The sequence below is a fragment of the Oryzias melastigma genome, unplaced genomic scaffold, assembly GCF_002922805.2.
Source record: "Oryzias melastigma strain HK-1 unplaced genomic scaffold, ASM292280v2 sc00618, whole genome shotgun sequence".
In the NCBI taxonomy this organism is placed as follows: Eukaryota; Metazoa; Chordata; class Actinopteri; order Beloniformes; family Adrianichthyidae; genus Oryzias; species Oryzias melastigma.
In genome coordinates, this window is record NW_023417210.1 from 4,408 (window position 1) to 17,260 (window position 12,853).

Genomic DNA, 12,853 nt, shown 5'->3' on the forward strand with positions numbered 1-12,853 from the left:
GTCCAATGTAAAAACTAAACCCTCCCAAAAATAAAAAAATAAAAATCAAAGCAGCCTACAGAACTGCAAATGGCATTCTTGTAAGGTTCACTGGTCACTGTTGGTCTACGCCCTCTCAGGGTGATCATTTTGATGCTCCTGGCCATCCAGACGCTCTTCTGTTTGGCCAAAGATTTTCATCCACATCGCAGCGGATGTTTTCCCTTGCAATGCAGCGAGGGAAGAAACGACGAGAATGTCTCATCCATCCCCTACACTGATCTCCAGTAATGTCCTCACATGCAACATCCATTGCATGCAGCAGGGATCTCTGATCTTGAGCCTGATGTTGGATTTGAATACCCCTGGTCTAAATTGATCATTATTCCAGATTACAGTGTTAGACAAACAATAACGGACTTACCTGCACATATTGGCATCACAGATCTTTAACTACGTGTTTCTCTCAAATGGAACCTTGTATATTTGCTTCATAGTCAATTGATGTTTATTTCAAGACCTGGTCTATTGTAGAGATGCTGATTGAGTTTATATTGTCGAATATGCCATTGTCTTCAATAATAGCATTGTGGATCTGTCGCAGCGTGATAGGATTATTTGCAAGAACCATTCTGCAGATTTCTTGCTCTTGGACCCCATTGAGCATTTTACTCCTGCCACTCATGTGAGGGTGTCGTCCAATCCTATACAAAGGAGTCAGAATTAGTTTAGTTTGAACTGTACCATATACAGAAATTACTTACACTAGTGTCATTTCATTCATAATTTCATACATGTTTTCCCTGTGAAAGGTTTGGACAATGAGACGGTTGACCGATTCACATTAGGATGTACTCGGCGACCTGCTTATGCCATTGTGAGGTGATGGTCGACAACATGATCTATAATAGTGGCCTGTATTTCATCTGGGACAGCATGGTGTCTGCGTGCTCCTCGACCTCTTATCCCACCACTCACTGCTCCTCTTCTTCTTCTTCTTCCTCCTCCAGTTTGTTCTCTCCTCCTTCTTCCAGCAGGAGGTTGACCTTGCTCATTTTGTTGCTCCTCCATGTTCATTCTACAAATGGTTCTTGCCTTGGCCTATTTATACACATTTGCCAGCATTTACAATTATATTGGCAGCACCTGTGAGGAGTTAGAACTCACTGGCCGATTATCTATTTGAGATGTGACAAACTCTTCATTCATCAGTGAAGTATTAATTTGACCTCAGCATCAATAATTGTCTGGAATCTAAAAATTGTTTCAATAATTTTAGTATTGTTCATAGCATAATGTTCTTGACTAGGTTAGAAAAATGTCCTAATAATTGTGAATGGGATGGCTCCCTGAATGAAGTTTTGCCGACATGTTTTGAATGGCACGGCCGATTGACTCAGAATTGTCTCATCAGTTTAAATCAACAGGATCTAAGCTATTGAAAAATGTGCAAAATGTTGGTTTATTGTGCTAACTCTAGGGAACTTGTACAAAAAAACTAGCAAATTTCACTGACACATCTGAGAGATGTACTAAAGCAAATGAAATCCGACAAAGCAATGAGAAATGACATTCTGTACAAGTACAAGTGTGTTTGGCCAAACAATCTTTGAATTAGGGAAATTTCATTTTGGTTTCAGAAAATGAGCCAAACCTATGGAGAAAAACTGTAATAGCACCGTGATGTCATTTCCTGTGAAGCATAGAGACTCTTTATGGTGTCTTATAACATAAGGAGGCTAAAACAAACACGCTTAGAGGGGGCGGAGCTCTGTTCAGGTCTTCCTGAATCAGAAAATGAGGAAGTTAAAATGAGGAAGCAGATCTGGAGTGTAGCCGTCTGGACTTTCACCCCTTAATAATAAATAAAACCAAGTCTTTTTCCTGAAATCAGCCTGAAACAGGAAAGAGGCGGAGCTTGAAGCACCGCCTCTGCTGGTGTTCCAGGTTTCAGAGAACTGTAGTTACATGAGGAACTTTAGGTTTTCTCCATGACGGAGCAGGAGGAGACCTCGTCTCCAACTTTCTTCTTCTTCATGGTGAGTCTTTGTGTTTTCTGTCGTCTTCTCCTTCATGATGAAGGCAGTGATGTTTCTATGTGATCTCATCTGTGAGGAAGAAGAGCAGCAGAGGAAGAACTCAGACTGAACTTGTTCTTCTGTTCAAAAATAAAAGTTCTTCCAAAAACCATCAGCTAAAGGTCGTTGGAGGTCACCTGAGAGGGAAATGAAATTAAGTTACTGGGGGGGTGGGGATACGTGCATGTACGTGTGTGTGTGTGTGTGTGCGTGTGTGTGTGTGTGTGTGGTGGGGGGGCATATAAGCAGAGAGGAGGGGTGGTTTTGAATAGAGGAAGTGTAGCGCTGCACACAGACAGAAGCTCATTGGCTGATTCTCTGTGACATCACATCAATCATGTTCCTCTGTTTGGAGGTTCTTCTAAGTTCTGCTCTCAGCAGCTTCAACAGTGATGCAGAACTCTCTTCAACCAATCACTGAATCAGAGTCCAGAACTGCTGGTTTCTACATCTCAGGCAGAGGAAGAATGAGAGGAAACACAAGAGAAGAGCCCATCAGTGGAGGAGCAGCTGATCTGTTAGTGAAGGAGGATCAGAGCTGATGATGATGAGGGTTTCCTCTGCAGATGAAGGCTGGAAGAAGGTGTGTGTGAGCTGATCCAGTGGATCCAGTCAATCCAGCAGCATGGATCAGTGTGAGGACACACAGGAGGGAGCCCCTCCCTCTAAAAGCACTCTGTGTGGGGAAGATGAGAGCCAGAGCAAAGCTCAGAGGTGAGATGAACACTTTAAATGAACAGCAGACTCCTAAACGTTTTGTGTGGTTTATTCACGAGTTCTGAAAGGTACAGCAGCGTATCCAAACACATACAGGTGGCTTTCTCTCAAATCTAACCCTCAGTGCTCCTCAAAACTCCTTTCTTTTCTCTCTCATTCATGCTGCTCTGCGCGCTCGTTCACGACGTCATTCTTCTGCGACAGCACTAGTTCCACCTGCTGGCCATTTATGGTAACAAGAACATTTGTAGGAACCTCACTAAACGAATAAACAGTTTTACACTTAAACAATAATAAAATAACTATAAAATAATTAAACAGGGGGGGTGGCTTGTTTTCACTGTCCTTACAGTGAGATGAACATCTCTAACTGTCCAGGACTCTTCTCCATGTCAGAGCCGAGCACTCACACCAGCAACCGCCATTCTTCACAGGAACCAACCTGCACCTGGATCTGGATCTGGATCTGGACCTGGACCTGGATCCAGCTGTGTGTCCTTCAGGAGTGACTTCTCAAAGAGTCATCCTCCTGACTTCAAATCCATCAGTTCAGCAGTGGAACAGTGAGTGTTTGTCAGAGTTAAAGGAGTCTGGATAATAGTTCAGATGATCAAAAGTTTTCAGATGAATGACTTGAGTTCTGGTTCAGTTCTTGATCTCTCTGATCAGACTCTCTTGGATCATCATGTCTGATCGGATCTTTTCAGTTGATCTTCTGAGAGTCTCTGAGATCAGAGATGTTGGAGAAACTTTAAACAGAAATGAATCTTTCTACATTTTCTGATCTGGATAAATGTTTGGATCAGAAAAGAAAATGTTTTGTCAAATATGTTAATGATAGTTTTTTATAATGTTAATGCTGACTGACAATCATCCACTACACCCCCGAGTCCTTTATTTAGGCAGTCTGCGAAAACCAGAGCTAATATTTAATGATCATTTAGCAATAAAGGAATTTACCTCCAATGGTGACATTATAACATGTCCTTAATAGAGGAATTAAAGTAACTCTTGATTCATTGTGCTCAATTACCAGTTGAGATGCAATCTAAAGAATCTAACAATATCTAGCCTATATAGCAACATCTGTTTATTTGATTTAAAGGTCATCGATAAACTGTTGAAATTAAGAATCAACTATTCAATTAAAGCCTTTAATGATGTAATTAAAATATTTGGATTTATATTGTAAAAGTTATGTTTCACTTTGTTAACCAGAGTTTTCTGACCGTTTGTTGATATGTTTTTTGGGAAAAATATTTTTTTCAAGTCTTTGATCCATTGAACAAGATTCTGTATCTTTAGCTTTTTGTAAGAAAAAAATGTCCAGTTTGTGTTGTAGTTTATTTAATTCAATAATTTTATCTGTTGACAGATTAAATTTTCTACAGATTCTTCACAATAGTTAGTTCTCTGTTGCTTTCCTCCTTTTATTTTTAGAGAATGTTTTATTTACAAATTATCTTCTTTACATTTCAACCAATCCCATTGACTCATGAGACGTTTCCAACTTTTACTATTGGTAGTTAATTATTTGTGCAGACACAAAGATCATGCAAAAGTGAGATGTTGGATTTTCATGTTCAAATTTCATTAGGTCCTAAATTGGAAACAGAAAGCAGTAACACTGCTTTATATCTGATAAGAACTGAGAGATCAAATGTTGCAAGAAATAACTTTGAGAATTTGGACAGTCTGAAAATTAATGTGAATTTGTACATTTCAGGGCTGCACGGTGGCGCAGTGGTTAGCGCTCTTGCTTCACAGCGAGAAGTTCGAATCCCGGCTGGGGGATTTGGGACCTTTCTGTGTGGAGTTTGCATGTTCTCCCCGTGCATGCGTGGGTTTTCACCGGGGACTCCGGCTTCCTCCCACCGTCCAAAAACATGCTTCATAGGTTCATTGGTGACTCTAAATTGCCCCTAGGTGTGAATGTGAGAGTGAATGGGTGTGTGATTGTGGCCCTGAGACAGACTGGCGACCTGTCCAGGGTGAACCCCGCCTTCGCCCATCAGTAGCCGGGTTAGGCTCCGCCGACCCCGGAAGGGACAAAGCAGTCAAAAAAATGAATGAATGAATTGCATATTTCATATGAAATACACCAAAAGGATGGATTTAAAATGAAACCACAAAATCACTGTAAAAAGTTTTACATTTTTGTAAGTTTGGTCTTTTTACAGTAAAGTTTATATGAACTGACTTTTTGTGTAACATTCTAGCTGTGACTTTGTGAACTGATCTCACTCAAGCTAGTTTTATTTGAATCCTCCCAGCACAGACAGACTGGATCTGATGGTTCTGATTCTCCACAGAGTGGACCTGCAGAGCTCAGAGACTCCCAGTGGTCCGTCTGTCCAGCAGCATCAAACACAGCTGGATTCCATCTTTCTGGTCTGTACATGAACAACAACTGCTTTTCCATCATTCTGTCCACAGTCATCTCCATGCTGCACTTTGGAGACCAGTGGATTGTCAGTGTGTCCAACATGGAGCTGAAATATACAACAGGGTTCTGGATTTATTCATGTCAGTGTAGCGACCAGCATGTTTAAAATGTCTTAAGCAGAAAAAAAACGTCTCAGCATCATCTCTGTGCAGCCTCACGTTACATTATGTTACGATTATGATTTGTATGAATAAGTTATAGTTATAAAGCTAAATATTTTTGCAACACTGGAGCTTCCAGTTTTTTTCTGGAGGAATGTTCTGCTGAACATGGTGACCTCCTTAACTCTGAGGTCGGAGGACTCAGCAGAGACAAAGTTCTGCAGCACTTCCTCTCTCTGCTCAGTGAAATCAAGGATTTCATGGAGATGAGGGGAGAGTATATTTCTTCACTAAGAGACACTGAGTGGATCTAGTTTTTCTCACAGAAAAAAATGAACAACCTGGACCAACAATTACAAGATGGAGACAATTATGTGACATGATCAGAGCTGTGAAGACCTTCAAAGTAAAGCTCGGTTTCTACATCCAGCAAATCAGAAACTAAAGATTTAATCTCTTCCTCTCAGTATCAAAGATGCTGGAAGTTCATTCAGGGACAGAAAAAGTTCTTCATGTTCACAGATATTGTGATGTCTGTCCAAGCTGGTAGAAGAGTTTTCAAACAGATTCTGTGACTTTGAGAAACTGGAGCCCGTGTGACATTTATTGTGAAGCTTTTCTGGATGTGGACACCAGTGAGTTGTCAGGACAACTGACGACTTTCTGCAGAAACTCCAGAACTGAATCAGCTGAAACACTTAGACCAGAGATGTCATAATCAAAAACACAGAGACAAAAAATCTAATATGCTTGAAGTGGAGAGCTAGACTGGTTTAATGTTTATTACAGTTTTTCTCGATCGCTAAGACACTTTTCTTGAAAGCTGCTCTCCTTTTCTCTAAACTGTAAACACAAAACTAAATTTTCAAGCTACATTAACTAAACCTCAAACTCTTCTTGCACAACCAAACTTTCCCCTCAGAACAGTTTAATCTTTGATCAAAAATGAACTTTGTTGTGAAATCGTTCATATACCTTCTACCACCATGAGGAGAACTCCTCAATAGTGTTTAGTAAAGGGGAGTACAGTGGAAGGCAAAGATTGATAAACCTTGGTTCATATTGAAGCACGCTCTAACCTGGAGGGCTCTGTGAAAACTCTCATTGTCCCAAACAACAACATAGATGGATGCTCCTCCTGCTGCCCCAACAGAACATCTCACATGAGATTGAGGAACATGAGGAGCTGCTGAGTGTTGTAGGGCCTCTGGTTGGTATGATGGTGGACAACCCCATGATTACTGATGGGAGCCATAATGTGACATTGTCACCATGCTGCCCAGGAACACCAACAATGACCCGATAGCCAATCACATTCCGGCCTCTCCTTCTCCTTTTTGGTGAGATTAAACCCAGCTTCATCCATGTAGATGTATTCATGGGATCTTTCCATTGCATCCAGTTGAAAAACCCTCTGTAGAAATAGATATTGTTTTGTGAGTGATACGGGAAAAGTGTACATGTTCTCTCATATCATTAGTGGAATCAGTTTGGAGTTGTTATGTTCAAGTGGTGACATCACAATGAAAATGTGTTGTCAAGGTGTGTCTAAACAGGTGAATAGTGCTTATGGTTTTACTAAAGGAATGATTGATTCAATCAGTGGATTCAGACAACAAAGCATTGGTTCAGACAATAGGGTTTAGTGTTTTAGCAACTGAGAAAAACTGTATTGAACCAAAACCTAACACAGTGCAGAATATTTCATCATCAAATGAATAAAACTAGATTTGTTTTTCTCTCTTTTTAAAAAAAGTATTTTTCAACAAGAAAAAAGGAAAAAAATAAATTCCTTTAAAATCTAAATATTTAAGGAACATTCTTTAATATTAAGATAAATGCAGACATGAAAGTTGATGATTATAAAGTGAAAATGCATTGATGTTCTGCTCCATGATCCTAACCTATCACTGCTTTCTAATAGTAATATGAAAATAAAAAAAATAAATCAAATCAATTTTTTTTTCTAATGATTCTTTTCTTAAGTTTTTTCTGAGTTCATTCCAGTGAAAATAATAAAATACAAATATCTGTGGTACACTAATAAAAATACTTCTTTCAAAGGAAAAATCACATGTCCACTAGTAACATATGTAAAAATGTAACAGACTTTTTTAATACAGTACTATCTAGAAAATCTAGAAAAGCTGTACAGTTGAGTTTGAAAAAACTGATGATTGTTTGATATTTTCCACATCAGTTGAGTTGATTGTGTGATGGTGATTGATCTGAAACTGATCTGTTTCAATAATGATCTAGTAAATCTGATCAAACTCTGTTTACTTGCTGGAACTGCAGCTGTCATCACTGCTCCTGAACACACTTTTCTGTCTGATTTCAGGTTAATATACTGCAGTTTGTCAGAGATCAGCTGTGAAGTTCTGGGTTTGGTTCTGAAGAACAACCCGTCCAGTCTGACAGAACTGGACCTGAGCGGGAACAAAATCCAGGATTCCGGATTTCTTCATCTGTGTGGTTTTCTGGAGAATCCAGACTGCAGACTGCAGACTCTGAGGTCAGACTCCTTGTTTCAGTTTTGTTCAGATGAATATGATGACAAAGTTGTGTTGACACTAAACTGCAGACATGAGGCTGATGTTCTCCTGCTGCATGCTGACCATCTTCATGCTAAAAGCTGTTTTCTTCTTCTGAGCTTTAGTCCATTCACTGTGACGGAAGATCTCATGTTTGAATGTTTCTTCTTCATTTCTAATGTCAGCGGCAGAGACCATTATTAGAACATTAGATACGATTATTAGTAGGGTTGTAACGGATCACGGATAATCTGTGATCTGTACGGATCAGAAGCCACGGTTCAGGGCACATGTGTACCGCGGACCACTATAACCCCCACCCGCCGTGCATATAGCCCATTGGATCAACGCTGCTTCTCTGCAGGCAGAGGGGAGGGGCGGGGCTCCTCACCCAGGTGGCAGAGCGGCCGCAAGTAAAAAGGTCCGAGCTGTGTCTGCGTTTTTCTAAAGTACAGTACAAGATACAGACAGCGCACGCGGTTTCTAATGTAACATACACATGGATTTGTGATGGCGGTAACGGCTGTAACCTGTCCAAACACCGCGATAAAATACATGAGGTTCTAGCAGAGAGGTGCGCAGCGTCTGACCGTCCAAATGAGACGTCTAGCGGCGTTATTGTTCCTACAGGTGTGCATGATAGTGGTACACACGAGGAGCACCTGACTAAAGTGTTGATTATCAAAGAAAAGTGCAGGAAATTTGAATAATAAGGAGGTGAAATAAATATGGATACCGGCACTGTAAAATAATTAACAATAAATAATGATTTCCAGGATGAACATTAATATTATGCCTCAATAATAATAATACATTATCTCTTATAAAGTATAAAATGAATTAAAATGCAGCACTCTGAATTTTTATTTACATAGTTTTTCTTCTTATACTGTAAGTAAGAAGACCATTTGATATGCTATGCATTTTAGCTCTTAACTAGAGCTTTGTTTATTTTTTTCCTTAAAATACACTTTATTGTAAATACACGTTTGTATTAATTGTTAATTTTATTCTTATTTTGGAAAGGGCATTAAATTAATATATGATATTTTAAATTGTTCAAAGTTTTTGAAGAAAATTAAAACATATTTTTGTGTTAAAAATAGTTAAATATCATAGATTACTATGGTAATATAATGTTTTTGAAATATTTACCATATCGAGATACATCGTGATACCGTATCGTGAGCCATGTATCGTGAATTGCATCATATCTCGATGTACCCTGAGATTCCCAGCCCTAGTGAAGTACTTTGTATGCTTATTGAATATATGATTCAAAGCATTTCCAAAAATTTACTTAGCTTTTATCTTGTTGTTTTTTGCTGTTTTTTCTTTCTCTGATCCGAAAAAGGATCCGAACCGTGACCCTAAAACTGTGACACGATCCGAACCGTGAGTTTTGTGATCTGTTACAGCTCTAATTATTAGTGATCAAGAAGGTCAATAATGACGATGTTCATTTGTTTTAATAGTGAAAATACTGGAATCCTAATTTATAATATAAACTTCAACAATTAACTTTATTTAAAAATAAATTAAAAAAGAATGAAATTATTCCTGAACATTTAGAGACATCTGTGTCACCAACTCACTGCAGTCACAGTTGAAACGGCTCCAGCTCTATTTATTTATTTATTTTCTCTTTGAGCTGCACGTGGTTGGTCAACATTAGAGATTTGATTTCTGCTGAGTTCTCACAGGGTCTTAAAAAGTCTGAGAAACATTGAATTCATGAATGTGGAAATAATACCTTAAAAAAAACCTAGAAAAGTCTTAAATTTAAATTTCTGAGCCCTAAAAATTGTGCCTCTAAAATTTTACTTTATCGCGTTTCTAATAAAAAATTACATTTTTTAACCATGAATTCTTTGGTGAAATGATGTAAATAAAGAGCATCAGAACCAATCGTGATGCAGCGATACACTGGATGTCCACTAGGGCTGAAAGACAATAGAAAACTAAAAAGAAGCTCTACAGCATCACAGTACAGAACACAAACAAAAATGAGAGAAGCTTCAGTTTTGATGATGGAGAAATGCACATTTAACGTGACATTGAAGAATAAAACATCTTTGAGGTTTATTACACCATCTGTAAAAAGAGACTTCTACTTGGATCAATGCTAAATCTACAAAGCACTTCAAGATGGAGCTGAAATTCTCCCATGATTCAGTGCTGTTTGGAGCAGAGCTGAGCAGAAAGAGGAAGTGGACTTTTTCTGCTGATTGTGCAGAAACATCAGTTGGTTTAGATGCAGCCACAGGCTGATGTTTGACTTTCACACATCTGGACTTCTTTACTGAAGCAGCTGCATGTTGTCCTGAATGTTCATGAATGTTCTTCTTCTCTGCTTCTACTGGACTCTTCTGATCTGCTGCCATTGATTCACATCTTTGGACTTTTTCCAAAATTTCTGATCTTCTTTCAGCTCTGAGCTCTTTAGAAGAACTGAAGGATGAAAAACATGAACTTTGTCTTTAAATGAAACTCTTTCTTCTGGATTCAGGTTGGTGAACTGCAGATTGTCAAAGATCAGCTGTGCTGCTCTGGTCTCAACTTTGAAGGCTAACCCATCCAACCTGACAGAACTGGACCTGAGCCACAACAACTTTCAGTATTCAGGTGTTCAGCAGCTCCAGGATCCGGTGGAGAGTCCAAACTTCAAACTGCAGACTCTGAGGTCAGTAGAGGGTTGGAGTCAGTCCAGCTGCTTCCAGATGTTTGGTCCTAAAGTTAGTCTGAGAGCAAAGATGCAGAGTTTCCTGTGAAGCTGCAGCTTCTCAGTGAAGCTCTGAGGAGAATGATGACAGGCTTGTTGAGCCACCGCCCATAACAGGGATTGACTGCCTGTTTTTAGGTTTATAGCTCCTCTCTTTGGTATTCAGCCACAAGTGAGACTCTTGTGATTCCCGGTTTATTTTACACATGGAGAATAAGTGTGTGAAACTACTCTTTTATTGTTTATACACGAGAGAGGGAGAGAGACTCGTGATTTTATGTGAGCCCAATTTCTTTCTACACGCATCAAGCCGACGTGTGAACTACTCTTTTATTCTTTAACCACGAGGGAGGGAAGACTCGTTGTCACAAACAGGCAGACAGCTGGTTCCACGTGCAGCAGGTTTATTGATAGTCCACAGAGTAAGCAGGGTCAGACAGGCAGAGGTCATACACGGGCATGGGATCATCCGAGAGGAGCGAGAAGAGGAGTCAGAGTCCAGGCGAGGGTCAGGGGCAGGCAAACAGAGTAGCAGGGTCGGAGGCAGAAGATCAGGTCAGGAGTAAACGCTCAGAAATGCAGGCAGGGTGGCACAAACAAAGCTTCGCGGGGAGTGGAGTGTGGAGCCAGACTTTATGCTGAGGAGGTGATGAGGTGATGGGGAACAGCTGAGCTGATGAGTCCAGGTAATGGCAGGTGGTGAGCTCAGAACTCTGGTGAGCGCTCCCTCTGGTGACTGGAGATGGTGGCAGCAGGTTGCTCCATGACACTCGTGCATCCCATTTTTAACACACACACATAGGATAGGTGTGTGAAACTGACCTTTTATTGTTTAGCCACGAGTGGGAACAGAAACTCGTACTGTCTGCCTATTGAGGTTCACTAAATATCACTATTTAGATACGCTCAGTTAGGACTTTTAAAAAGTGCACACAAGATAAACCCATAGTAGATATCACCCAACTACAGTATCTTTATTTATTACACAATAAAAACCACATAAGATAACCTTTCTACAAGTTCATGACAATTTCAGGCCTAGGTTTTTTATAGGTCTATATATTTATTTATTTATTTATTTATTTTCATTCATTTATTTATTTTTCATGTGATACACATACTCTTTGAACACAAAAGAGAAGGTATTTATTTTTATTGATGTCTCTCAGGCTCGCGGGGTCTGGGGCTTACCTGGTCTTGTAAAGTTGTCTTCAGTGGCGGAGGTCAGATGCAAAAAAGAGGGAAAAAAATCTATTTGGGTATGTCAACCCGTTTATTTATGACAGAAGGCTAAATACAAACGTTATTTTTTGTCCCCTTTATCACCCGTGGGTGAACATGGAGTCTATTATCTATTTTGTACCATGACAGGTTGTGCTTTCCCGTTGGAGTACGGATCAGAGTAAAACTATATGATTTCCACCGCAGGGATGGTGATGAGGCGATCTCGGGTCAAAAAGAGTGCAGGGTGTGAAGAGAGGTCTGCGTCGTCCTTTTCCAGCAGCAAAAAGAAGAAGTCCGGGCTCCTCTCCCCCCGAAGTGGAGGAGAGGTCCTGTCCGGTCGAAGTCTTGAGGAGAAGTCTGTGGAAGGTCTTCTGCTTTGGGCTCAAGAGATGTTTTTTTTTTTTTTCATCTCCCTCTGCGCTCAGCACGAAGCTCCTTCCTGTCATTGGAGGCCGTTGCTGGGGCCCGTTGCTTCCTGTCCTCGTGTGGTTTTGCAGAAGCTGCAGATAGAACTTCCTGTCGTCTTGAAAGTGTCACACAAGACTTGCTCTTTACTACTACTAGACTACTATTTTTTCAAAAAATGTAAAAATACCATACTGAACAGCTCCATCCTTGAGTATGAAGAAGTGATTACGGAAGTTCACCGCTTGATAAAATTCTACTGGAACAAAGCTATAACTGAGTGTACATTTTGTAATATCTGGGAACTTCTAAAATAGGAACTTGGTAAATTCTTCAGAAAATATGGTGCAGATTTATTCAGAAAAAGAAGAGCTGATGAAACAGAAGTAATACAAAGGATTGCATGTTTTACTTCTAAACCTATTGAAACTCTCAATGAAACGATAAGATTGATTTGGTTGTGTTGCAGAACAAGTTAGATGACATTTATAAAGAAAAGCTGTTTGTCCGATCTCGTAGGAGGTGGCTTGAAGAAGGAGAGCAGAACTTATCTTATTTTTTCAGGCTTGAGACACACCAATTAAAAAATAATTCAATTTCATAGCTAAATATTAATGGGACGGTTACTGAAGACAAAAACATTATAG

At 39.7% G+C, this 12,853-nt stretch overlaps 1 protein-coding gene and 1 long non-coding RNA gene across 2 annotated transcripts; both read left to right on the forward strand.

Annotated features, from left to right (window-relative positions):
• The first annotated feature begins 2,712 nt into the window (after window positions 1-2,712).
• Window positions 2,713-5,143, forward strand: LOC118598444. Its single transcript, XR_004947527.1, has 3 exons — window positions 2,713-2,771; window positions 3,209-3,337; window positions 5,087-5,143. It is a non-coding gene; the product is annotated as an uncharacterized LOC118598444 (long non-coding RNA).
• Window positions 5,144-6,593: 1,450 nt separating this feature from the next.
• Window positions 6,594-11,016, forward strand: LOC118598445 (NACHT, LRR and PYD domains-containing protein 12-like). The gene is made up of 3 exons (XM_036211127.1): window positions 6,594-6,661; window positions 7,663-7,836; window positions 10,365-11,016. Exons 1-3 carry the CDS (start codon window positions 6,594-6,596, stop codon window positions 10,624-10,626), a joined length of 504 nt encoding a protein of 167 aa, XP_036067020.1. The 3' UTR covers window positions 10,627-11,016.
• The last annotated feature ends 1,837 nt before the right edge of the window (window positions 11,017-12,853 follow it).

Bases quoted from the DNA above. Each gene is read 5' to 3' on its own strand.
- LOC118598445 (XM_036211127.1), top strand. From the start codon at position 6,594: ATGCTGCCCAGGAACACCAACAATGACCCGATAGCCAATCACATTCCG. The intron at 6,662-7,662 runs GTGAGATTAAAC...GTCTGATTTCAG, and splicing joins GCCTCTCCTTCTCCTTTTTG to GTTAATATACTGCAGTTTGT. The intron at 7,837-10,364 runs GTCAGACTCCTT...TTCTGGATTCAG, and splicing joins TGCAGACTGCAGACTCTGAG to GTTGGTGAACTGCAGATTGT.